General features: G+C 46.5%; 1 protein-coding gene across 1 annotated transcript; it reads right to left on the bottom strand.

Annotated features, from left to right (window-relative positions):
- Positions 1-6,373: 6,373 nt before the first annotated feature.
- On the bottom strand, positions 6,374-11,008 carry CD24 (CD24 molecule). The gene is made up of 2 exons (XM_016217556.2): positions 10,875-11,008; positions 6,374-8,011 (listed from the first exon to the last, which is right to left on the bottom strand). The coding sequence occupies exons 1-2, from the start codon at positions 10,941-10,943 to the stop codon at positions 7,844-7,846; spliced, it is 237 nt and encodes a 78-aa protein (XP_016073042.2). The 5' UTR covers positions 10,944-11,008; the 3' UTR covers positions 6,374-7,843.
- Between the last annotated feature and the right edge of the window lie 1,322 nt (positions 11,009-12,330).

The following is a 12,330-nucleotide window of genomic DNA, read 5'->3' on the forward strand; positions in this document are numbered from 1 at the left end:
ATGGCACAGAACAGTCATTTTCAATTTGTTTTGCCTTAGAATTTGTTAATTAATTAAAATTTACATGTAAGTCTCCAAAGTGACAGAGATCCCCAGGGCAGTGCACTACAAAGGTGGGGCTGGGGAGGACTGGGGAAGTCAGAAAAACGGCTGTGGGGCACAGGGGCTGAGAGTCTGCTCAGGCCTCTCCTTCACTGTTTCCCCCCACCCCCACGTCCCCTTGTTGGGTCCTTTCACATCCTGTTTGAAAATCATAGACCTCTGTGACCTGCATCACCGATTTGCTCGACACCCCAGTGAGGACATGCTATGGTAGCTATTCAACCCTGAGCAGGTTCTTTATTTTCATGACATGATGTCAGTTTTACTGCATGTTTAAGTGGAAAACTTATGCAGTTGTTCTTAAACAGCAAATGGAAAAACCCAAGTCCATGATCCTATCAGAGAAGAGAGAAGATAAGATGTGCTGATGACAGTGCAGTGGCCAAGAGCAAGGAGTCGCACGACCTGGGGTGACCTTGGGCAAGCTACCAAGCATCTTTCTGTTTTGGTTTCCCCATCTGTCAAAAGGTGATGATGATGCTTGTAGCACTGACCACATAGAAATGTCTCAAGTATTAAATGAGCAAATATCTGTGAAAGTATTTAGAGTAGTGACTATACATGGCATTTGCCATTATTTTCTCCTCAATCCATATCAAAAAGCTCAGTCACCAAAGAATAATACTCATGGAGGATGTTGTCATATATTCCTCTAAATATTCAGGTTTTTTTCCTATAAATATTCAATTTCAGAGCTGCATATTTGGTTAACATCATTTTAGCTGCTAGTAAAATGACTTCTGCTAAAGTATGCTTTGCTGTGTCACTTGTTTTGATGAAAATGATAAGAAACAGACATAAGAAACTTGCTGTTGCGCTCACTGCAGGGATAGTGCCAATGACAGTGACCATATTTATTGAGAAGACACTTCCTAAGGACCTGTAAATAAAGTTTTCCTCAAACCTCAATACTTTTGGTTTAGCCTCTTGTTTTAAATGCATAGACAATTTAACTTCCATTTCTAATCATAGCCCCTTCCTTCCATTAGCCCTAGTAGCTACTCAGGACCCCATGACAGGCATTTTTGAATCTTCTCCATGAATTTGTGGGGTTTTTCCTACCTTTATTTATACTCCACCTCAAATTCTTCATCTATTTGTAACCTGGTATATAATGCATAATTTTTCTAAACTGACTCAAAATCTCTCTTTTTTTTTTTTTTACTGTAATGAGACATAGAGTAAATAAGCAAGTAATAAGTAAATGCAAAACCAAATGCATACTAATAAACATAGGTATGAGGAAGCTACAAAGAGAAACTGTTTCCTTATTGTATTCATACCCTAGTCTCAACAGGGTTGTGTCACTGGTTGTATTTCACAAGCCCCATCAAACAGTTCGAGGTCATTGCAGTCTCACTTAAGGTATCAGCAACTACCAGTTAGACTGTTCTAATTTCTCAGTAAGAGGAACCCTTTCCAAGTCTTCAGAAAATGCAGTAGGCTGCAAAATGACAACCAAAAAGCAGAACAAATGAATACAATGAGTGCCAGTGCCTTCTAGAGTAATAACAATGAAATCGCATTAATTTTTGTAGGCTCAGCAATGGAATGCTGAGCCCAATTTTTCATGGATGGGAGAGCAAGCTTACCAAGCTCACAGAAAAAATATATAACATTCTGATTTTTAAAAATTTGGATGGAATCTTAGTATTTAAAACTGGAAAGTGTTTCCAAAAAGGCCAACCCTCTCAAAGCCCAGAGACACTCACAGGAGCTATGCAGCAAGTTTTCAGACCCAGGGCTGGGATGTGGTTCCACTGATGACAGCATCTCAGGCACTGGACCCAGCCAACTCTGGTATGAATTCATGTGCTCTCTTTGAGCTGGGTAGAAATCCAGATGATGGACTGAAGGAAAGGGACCTTGCTTGTCTCTAATCACAGCCCTGGTGTGAGCACCTTTGTCAGGCACAAGGATTTGGAGCCAAGGGCCAGGACCATGTCTTACTGTGCAGCCCCTGCCAGTCAGTTGGTCTAAGAGAGCCAAGCTACCCTCAGGCCTGTGCTTCTCAACTTGGCTGTACTTTAGAATCTGGGGAGTTTTTAAAAACTACTGATGACTGAGCTCTGCCCAGACCAATTAAATCAGAGTCTTCTAAGTAAGTAGAGGTGGCAGACATCACTAGTTTTAAAAACCTTCCCAAGTGATTCTAATATGCAGTCGGCATTGAGACCATTGCTATGGATAAGCAGGTTGCCTATCCGATGGAAACTGAGCAGCTCTGAGAGACCAGCCTGTTTAGAAATAGTCCTAATCACCTTCTCATGACCTAATATATCATCCAAGGTCTGCCCCCCCCCCCCCCCCCAGTTCCCCAGTTACTCTGGTACCGAGTTGCTGCTGTCTCTTCTACTTACTCAGCATGAACTGAGCACTTACTCTCAATCACACATCAGGAATTTAGACATTAATATGGCACAGTTCCTAAGTCACGGAGCTCACAAGTGAACACAAAGTTCATATATTAATAGAAAAAAATGCTGGCCAGTGTTCGTCAAGTACTAGCAATGTACCAGACTTTGTTCTAAAACTCTGTGTTATTCATTTAATTCTCCCAACACCCTTATGAGATAGGTACCATTACTATCAAGCCCATTTATAGACAAGACTCCTGGGCCACTGAGAATTTATGTAATTGCCTAAGCTCCTTCAGCTGGTCATAGCTGGGCCGAGAGTCCAACTGAAGCAGCCCGGCTCTAGCATCCCCACCTTTAACAGCTACCCTGAGCTGGAGGAGCGGGTGTATTCAAAGCCACTGAGACATGACAAGACCTTGTGGATCCCGAGAGAGATGAGCATGGGCTGAAAACGGGGCTGAAACATTGAATTGGCACCAGACTGTGAAAAGCCTTACGGGGAGTGAATGGGGGTTTCTATTTTATCTTCTATAGGCAAAGGGTAGCCAGCCAAACTTTTTTTTAAACAATTTTTTAAAATATGTTTTTTATTGAATATGAGAGAGAGAGAGAGGAAGGGAGAAGAGAGAGAAAAACATCGATCTGCGCCCCCACCCTGCATGCACCCCTCCCAGAGATCAAACCCCAAACCTGGGCATGCACCCTGACAGGGAATGGCACCGGCGACCTTTCGGTGCCCGGGAGGACGCTCAACCAAGGAGCCAGCCAAACTTTTAAAGTGAGGAACAAATAATTAGATCTACATTTTTTAAAAAATCACCACCACAGGGTGGAAAGACTAAGGGCAAGAAAGCAGAGCTTGGAGAGATGATGGAAATCAGGGGAAGGGACCAGGAGGGGGAGGAGAAGCAGGGTGCCGAGACATTCCTGACTCACAAGTGACAGGATTTTGTGGCTGATTGGAGATGGGAAGAGAAGAGGAAGGCGGCTCCCAGGTTTGTAATGAGAGAGACTTGGCAGGTTGGTGCTCTGAACAGAGAAGCAGATAATGTGGAAGGAAGGTAATGAGTTCCGTTTTAGACACGTTAGGTTTCTCCAAATCTTAGCATCTGCCAGTTGCTGAGAGGCATGACAGTTAGACCACTGCAGACCCTTCGGGCTCACAGAGATAATTCTTTGCAAAGTCATAAATATGGAAACTTCCTAAAGTGTCTTACAAATGCATCCATCTTTAAATTTAGGTATAATTTGAAGAGAAACTGAAAAGCAAACCATGATGGTGATTTGGTTGTTTCAAAAAGTGTCATCCTACCAAAATTAGGAAAAAATACTCCCTTTATACCAAGGAAGGAATCCAAAAGTAATCAAACCAACCCCAAATGAGGTCTGCGAGAAATGAAAAACTCATACTTTTTAGCTACCTAAATATTTGAGTTCTATTTTAAGGATAGTGGTGGCATTGGGTGTGTGTGTTTAGAATATGTTTAGATCTAAATAGATTTTTCTCATCTTAACTTTATGGCATAGTGCTTCAACTATCTGCTTGTCTCTAAACTGTTTGCTTTTATCTACTAAGGCTAAACTTAGTTCAAGAGACACCCATACAATGGCTACTCATTACTGAATTTAGCCATAAATTATATAACTAGTATTTAAATGTGAATATTTAAAGTATAAGCGCCAAATAGATTGCTGAGCATTTTTCTGATAAATAAAACAGCCCAGGGTTGTTTAAAATCATGTTCAAAAAATAGTTGAAAAAGTAATTGTTTCTTCCTGCATGAGCACTGATGATCACTTTTAAAAAGATAGTCCCAAATTTTGTATTGCTTTTCTATAAATTTATATTAGATCAAAGGTTGCTGTGATGGTTAGTTTTAGGATTTCAGAGCAAAGTCCTGCGGGTTACTGCAGACAGCAACTGTTCGTTGAGAAACAGGCTTTGATTTGTTACTGAGTTTTAGTAAAGACTAAATGCTTAACCACGAACCACCATGCAACCTGAATGTCCAACATGAGCTGGGTGTGGTCTAACCCCAAGCCATAAAGTTGGGTGTGCAGAGCACCACGCTACTATCAAATGGAAGTGGCATTTATGATACTGGGCTTGAGCAGGCTCTGAAGATACAAGTGAGTTACATGAGGAAGTTACCCAAAATTACCTTGGTTCCTATTCCTGCTACATTACCTTTTCTAGCCCAGTCTGCACCCATGGCTTCATGGGGAGTTCCCTATGATCAGTTGCTGAAGAAAGAGAAGTTGGGCCTGGTTTCCAAAAGGTTCTGTACAATATGCAGGCATCACCCCAAAGCAGAAGCTCTACAACTCCCTTCTGGGACATCCCTGAAGGACAGTGGTGAAGGAAAACACTCTTAGTGAGCAGAATTACAAGCAGTGAACCTGGCTGTTCATTTTGCTTGGAAGGAAAAGTGGCCAGAGGTGTGAGTCTGTCCAATTCATGGGCTGTGGCCAAGTTTGGCTGGATGGACTTGGAAGAAGCATGATTGGAAAATTGGTGACAAGGAGTCTGGGGAAGAAGTATATGGGTGAACCTCTTTGAAGAGGAAAAGAGCATGAAGGTATTTGTGTCTCCCATGCAAATGTTCACCGAAAGGTGACCTCAGTAGATCTTAATAATCAAGTGGATAAGATGGCTCATTCTGCGGATACCAGTCAACTTCTTTCCCTGGCCATCACTGTCATCACCCAACAGGCTCACTAATAAAGTGGCCATGGTGTCGGGGGTGGAGGTTATGCAGGAGCCCAGCAACATGGACGTGTACTAAAGCTGACCTGGCCGCTTCTGAGAGCCCAATCTGTTGCAGCAGAGACAACACTGAGTCCCCTATATGACACTATTCCATGAGGTCATCAGCCAGGTGAAATGTTGATTACATTGGACCACATACACCATGGAAGGGGCATTTTATTCTTACTGGAATAGATATTTATTCTGGATATGGATTTGCCTTCCCTGTATGCAGTGCTTCTGCTAAAGCATCATCCATGGACTTAAATACCTTACCCACCATCAGTGACCCACACAACGTTCTGATCCAGGAGGATGTGTGGCAGTGGGCCCATGCCCATGGCATTCACTGGTCTCACCACGTTCTCCACCATCCTGAGACACCTGGCTTGATATTACCGTCGCCTTTTGAACTCCAGCTAGGTGGTAATACCCTGCAGGGTCAAGGTATTGAATTCCAGGAGGATATATGTGCTCTAAATATGGTGCTGTTGCCCTAGCTGGTTTGGCCAGTGGTTAGTGTTGGCCTGAGGACTGAAGGGTCCTGGGTTAGATTCCGACCAAGGACAGGTACCCCAGATGCAGGTTCAATCCCCGGCCCGTCGGGGCACGTGCAGGAGGCAACCAATTGTTGTCTCTTTCACATCTGATACTTCTCTCTCCCCCTTCCACTCTCTCTGAAAAAGCAATGGAAAAAATATCCTCTGGTGAGGATTAAAAAGTGAATAAATAAGGAGCTGCTTCTCCCATAATCAGGATTCACAGGTCCAGGAATCAGGGGATAAAGATGAGAGTGGCTCCAGTACCCCTAAAAAGTGATCCAGTAGCAAACCTTTTACTTTCTGTCCTTGAGACCTTCTATTCTGCTGGTGTAGAGATCTTAGTTCCAAAGTGAAGGATGTTTCCACCAGGAGACATAGCAGTAGTTCCATTAAACTGGAAGTGGAGACTGCCACCCAACCGCTTTGAGCTCAAGCCTCTGAATCAACAAGGTGGGAAGTTACTGTAGTGACTGTAGTGACTGCCTACCAAGGGGAAACTGGGCTGCTGCTACACACTGGAGGTTAGGGAAGCGGATGTCTGGAATACATTATCTGTTAGGGAGTCTCTTAGTACTCTTTACTGTGATTAAAGTCAGTAAAAAACTACCATGACTCGCTCCTTCAGCCATTTCTTTTTATTTACAGTTTGTGTTCAATGCAAATCAATTCCATAAGATGAGAAGTCACTATGAATCAAAGCATAAATACACAAACACAATATACAATCCAAAATAGATGTACAGCATTCAGGTATGAAACAAAAAGGAATGTTCATTCACACACACAGTAGCTTGAGATCGGCTGAGTATGGTGTTCCTGGGTGGGTTTCTAAAGATGGGAAAAAATGACTTTGGTTATCAAGACTACTGTGGCCGTATCAGATACTGGAACATCTAAGCATCAGTGTGTGACCATGCGAACAAAAGATTTTAGGGAGTGTCTATCTTTAAAAAGGTTCTGAGCATCGAGGAAGTTGTGAAAAGATTTCCTTTCCAGAATTAAGCCCCCATTAGGCTTTGGATCAGGTTCTAACTATCTAAAAATATTGACCAATAACAGAAAGTGTTCCAAATGTAGCTATTCTGATTCATAGTTTTTAAAAAAAAGTATGTACAGAAAGAGTATAAAAGTTTTTCTGAATTTAATGTAGGCTTCCAGTCTTCATTTCCCAAACACCTAATTTACAGTTTTGGCTCCTTCATATATTTGCCTTTTCAATTTTAAATTTGTCGATTTTACCTTCAAAACCAATCATTTTTAAAATTGTTAAATGTATTCAACATATGCAGAAATAAAAAGCATTTTGAAATTAGTTGAGTCAGTGTACTTCTCTTCGGAATTAGTTTAGCTAAATTAATCTGGCACTCTTGTTGAGTATCAGCAAAATTTACTCATTATGCTTGAATCCAGGGTAGATTCCAATCCATCATTGCCCTGGGCACATATCAATTACTACACAAAAAGTCAAATGCTGTGTCAAATCCAAAGCCTCAGAGGAAAGAGTTCAGATCCCAAGAGAACAGCGATAGCTTAACAATGTAAAATTTTATTTAGACTTACACGGGCATTAAATTAGTACTATGAAATAATACATTGAGGATTTATGGGACCATCTGGAAGTTCCTTCTAATGTACACATAAATAGAACCATAGCTTTGTGCATTACCTAACTGTTTTATGGCCTTATAACTTCAATGAACCAAATGAAAACTGACTCTGTTCCAAATTCCATCCGTTATCTCTAGATAAAATCTATTCATTTTCAAGGTAGAAGTGTATGTGTCCATACTTCTTAAGCCACATTTAAGGAAATCATCTCTGAACTAATTTTGGATCTGTCTCTCTTCATCTTGTACATGAAAGTCCAGCAGATTTAATATTGGCATTCATCATCTATTCAAACCCTGCACATGCTCTTCAAACCAATCATATCTGAGATCCTCAACATTTTCTGTGTCAATAAAATTAGGTGTGGAATTAGCAGATTCAATGAAGACCTGTTTTTTTTCCTTGTCACACTGGATGTCTAGGTGCCATTTGGATTGGGTTTAGAAGATGGAGAAGTATAGACATTTCTTGGCCCGAGTCTTTCAACAGTAGAGATGTAGGAGAGCCAACGAGATCACGAAGACACTGGCTGTTGACTGCAGAGCACCGCCATTCGCCTTGGTGGTAGCATTTGCTGGACTCTGGGTAGTCGAGGTATTGTGGGAAGGGTTACTTGCAAGTGTTACAGCAGTTGTTTGATTTGAATAGATCTAAAAAATATAAAAAGTTACACTGATAAATTTCCACTTGCCCGAGTTGCCTCCACATACACTTAATATGCAAATAAGACAGATGTCTTAAGTTGCTCTTTGACCATTATTTCCTTACCCACACCGTTTAATTCTGAATTCTTTCTTAGTGCCACCAACATTATTCTCTCTGGTTTCAAAACAAACTACCTAGAGGTGCAAATGACTGCAACACCCAAAAACAAACAAAAATGTTCTTCAATAACTATAACTCCTAAGAGTTTAACTTTAAAAATAAAGTCAAATAAATTAATATAGAAGTTTCTGTAACTACACTGACTTACTGGCATTGCAAAAAGGTGTCCTTTATTTTCCCAGGAAAGGGTAGATTTTAAAGTGCACAAATAACTTGGATTTTAAAATACTATAGTTTGAGACTTATGGTACTAGAATTGAGTCATGGTCTATACTGGATTGGCTAGGTATCTCTCACATTCCGGTTTAATAACACCTTGGTTTTAACCTAACTGGAAATAGGGTATCTGCTCCCTTGAAATCTTTTTTTTTTTTATTTTATTGGAGAGCGAGAGGAATGGAGAGAAACATGGGTTGCCTCCTATACTCGCCCCGACAAGGAATCGAACTCGCCACCTTCTGGTGATGGGACAACACTCCAACCAACTGAGCCACACACGCCAAGGCAAAGATCTTGAAATTACATATAACCTTTCTCAAAAATGGCCACAATATTTGTATTAAATTGAAAAATATAATGAACCCTTTCCTTAAGGCAAAATAATTTCACTTAAAACACCAAGGAGTCAGATGGCTTCACAAAAGACACCACGAGGGTTTGGTGTTGTTTTCACCAGCAGCCGCCAGCCTCCTGCCTGGTCACTAAGCCCCCAGTGCTGTAGCCAAGAACTAAGGTTTCCCCAGTGTCCCAGCGCCTGAGTGGCATCATTCACCACACAGATTCTTCCAGTCACAAAATGCACAGTCCAGTGGGGCACGTGATAATCTCTCCTTTGTCCCAGAACAAAGGCAGATGGGAGATTTCAGCGCTCACTGCAAGGGAGGGTTTACAAGGGCTTCTAATTACAGGCAGGACGGAGGATGTGGCACCAAGCAGGTCTGGTCCATATGTACTTTTGGCTGCCTGTTAATCCCAAAATAAAACCAGTCTACATCAGCACCAGCTCCTTTTGTCGGAAAACCCATAAGGTCATTAAGCAAATATTGACCAAAGTGATGTACAATTTCCATCGCAAACAGACTAATAAAAAAGTCCTGAGCAAGTCAAATATATTTATTGGGCATCTACTGTGGTGCAAGATTCAGCTTGTCCTACCAAAAACAGCACTCCCTCTAAAAGAAAAGCATTAATAATACGGGAAATTATTTAAAACAGGGCACTCTATTTGGGGGCAAGACCTGGCTTGGGATCCCTGAAGGTAATCTGTTTTTATGCATACAAAATATTTTGGTGCAGCAGGTGACTTTTTAAATAGAGCCTAGAGTATCAATAGGAGAATCTCTGTAAGGGCCCTCTGCACCACCAACAAAAAGCCAAATTGTAATATGTTAAATTGACATTAAACAAAAAACTCCCTACCAAACTAGACTGATTTGCTCACCTAGAACCTTCTTTATAAAAATGTTTGGGGGGAAATCTGTTTGGAAAGGAAACGGGGAGGGGGTGGGGGGATCAGTTGGTTTTTGGCGGCCGCGCCCCTCCCCCACCGAGGAATTGTGAAAGCCTCAGGGGCGCAGCCGACCGGTAGGACAATAGGGTACAGTCACCCGCCTGCGGAGGGGAAGCCGCTCAGCGCTCCACGCTCAGGCTGCGCTGCCCCGACAGCCGGGACACTGTCCGTCTGGGGACCGAGGCCGGAGCACCCAACTTTTCGGATAAGCTCAGGAGACGCTCCTCACAAAGCCCCAACTGAAGACGGTGGAGAGCCCCCCCGCCCCCCAAGCCCGAGCTGCCCCTTCTCGCCACCCCGCCCCCACCTCCGCACCTCCCGCTGGGGTCTCCCAGGCTCGCCCCCCGCGTGCCTCCAGGCCGCCGCGCCCGCACTGCCACCCCCCCCCCCATCCCCGGGGCGGCGTCGTTCCTGGTAACTGTGCTGGGACCGCAATCGGATCCCGGGATAGGGGCGGGGGAGACAAAGCCCGGTGGGGACTTGGGACAAACCGGCCGCCTGCCCAGAGCTCGCCAATCGACCTAACACGGGGCTCCGAGGTGACAAGAGATGCACAGGTAAGGTCGCCCCCGGGACAGGGCAGCGTCAGGAGAGGGTCCCCGCCCAGGCTTCAGCCCCGAACCACGCGGACTGGGATGGGTTAATCGGGCCAGATAGTCGGGGCTTCCTCGGGATCCCCAAACTAGCTGAATGGAAAATGGTCGAGAGCGGCGCCCCCCGAAGGGGATCTTCCCCTCTCTTTGTGTGATGCGCTAGAGGCGCGAACACAACTAGAGGGAAGAGGGGCGCTCGGGGGATCCAGGGACAACCTCCCCAAAGAGTCCGAGGTCTCGGGGCGCTTAGGAGGTAGGGAGCGCATTCTCTTCCCCGCTAGGGCCTCGGACCCCTGGAGGAAAGCAGGTGGTGATCACCAGGCTGCCTAGGAAGGGGCGACGTGGAACCTGGGGTGGGGCAGGGTCCTCCCAGCCCACGCGCGGACCCGCATTGTTCTAGGGGCTGTGAGAGGGGTGGGGACAGCCCTCAAGGAACTGGAAAGTGGGCTCCACATCGCCCTCCCCCAGGTCAGATTATGTTAGATTCTCTGAGTCGCAGTCGGCAGCCCCAGGTAGGGGCTTAGGCCAGTCCCTGGGAGTATCTCCAACGGCTGGGGCGCAGCCCCCCGAGTCCCAAGGTCTCACCTGCGTGGGTAGGAGCAGCGCGAGAAGCAGCAGCCCCAGCCCGAGCCTGGCTACCATGGCTCTGCCCATGTCCGCTCCGTCGGTGCGCCGCGAGCCTCGCTGGATGCCGGGTGCGTGGAGAACCACTGGCTCCGCGCTGGCCAAGGCAAAGTGGGGAGCGCGGTCCGCTGGAGGGACCTTATATACCAGGACAATAGCCGTGACGTGGCGCCGCCCGCCCACCTACCCGAGCTCCCCTCCTCCGAGCTCCCCCCCCGCCCCCGCGACCGCCCTCCGCGTGCGCCCGGCCGCCTCCCCTCCCGCCCCGCCCCGCCCGGCCCGCCCGGCTCCCCGGCACCCCGGCCCTCCGCAGCCGTCCTGCCCGTCGCCCGCCTGGAGACCCGCGGCTGCCGGGCCCCGGCAGGTGGGCGGCCGGGCGCCGCCTGCTCCGGGCGGGTGCTTTGTGTTTCCCCGAGCGCGCTGCGTGCGGGCTGGCGCGGGCCCCTGGAGACTCCCACACAGGACCCGGGGCGCGCTCGCTAACCACGCACACCGCTCTCGGGCCGGGTCCAAGTTTCCTTTGTTTCCCTGACCAGCCATCTTATCCCCAAAAGAAAAGTCGGAGCCTCCCGCGCGGCGGGCCGCCTCCGGTTCCGGCTCGGACTGCAGGGGGTGGCGGGGCGCGGGCGGGAGCTCCCTCGGCTTGGCTTTTCTCAGATCCCTGCCGCAGAGGAAGGGGAACTGTGCGGGCTTTGTGGGTACCCCGAGCCTGGCGACGGGAAGCGGGTGCCGCCACGCGCGTGCCCTTTCCGAGCTGATCCGCAGGCTCAGCCGCGTGGTTAGCGCCCGCCCCTTCCCGCACTCGCCCGCTTTGTTTAACGAGCCCCTCACTTTCGCCAGGCTGTGAGCGCGATGGGACGTCCTGGGTCCGCATCTTCCCGAGAGCTGGGCAGCCGCCCGATGGGTGCGGATCCTCCGCCGAGACGCTGCCAGCCACTGGGTTTTGGTCCCCGGCGCTCCTCCCCGATGCGACCCGCAGACGAAGGCGAAGAGGGGACAATCCGCTCTGAGGGGACAATCCCCCGTCCCCACGCGGCTTTGCTCCCAGATGCCACCCAGGGAGCAGAAACCTTTCTAGCGGTCCCACTAGAACTCGCTGCCCCTCTGGAATTCCTGGGGACACACTCCTTCGGTCTCTGTTGCAATGCGCTTGTTCGTCGTTCGTTTAAAGAGCAAAAGCTTTCCGCATGAGGCATTTACTTTTCCATAGCTGCCATTAGGCAGTTTAATGAACTGGCGCAAATAGGAAATTAGTCGTCATTCTGCAGGTTTTAGTGGAATATATTTTCCAATCATTAAATTGTGAAAACTTCTGAGCATACATCAAAAGTAGAAATAATTTTACTGGTGGAATATTTTTTATTTAATTTTTAATTGCTGGATGTAATCCTTTTACTTTAGGTTTGCCCTAATGTTT

The sequence above is a fragment of the Miniopterus natalensis genome, chromosome 5 (assembly GCF_054644295.1).
Source record: "Miniopterus natalensis isolate mMinNat1 chromosome 5, mMinNat1.hap1, whole genome shotgun sequence".
NCBI lineage: Eukaryota > Metazoa > Chordata > Mammalia > Chiroptera > Miniopteridae > Miniopterus > Miniopterus natalensis.

Excerpts from the sequence above, each read along its gene's own strand:
- CD24 (XM_016217556.2), bottom strand. The coding sequence starts at position 10,943 with ATGGGCAGAGCCATGGTAGCCAGGCTCGGGCTGGGGCTGCTGCTTCTC. Across the intron at positions 8,012-10,874 it reads CGCTGCTCCTACCCACGCAG|ATCTATTCAAATCAAACAAC; the intron begins GTGAGACCTTGG and ends TATATTTTTTAG.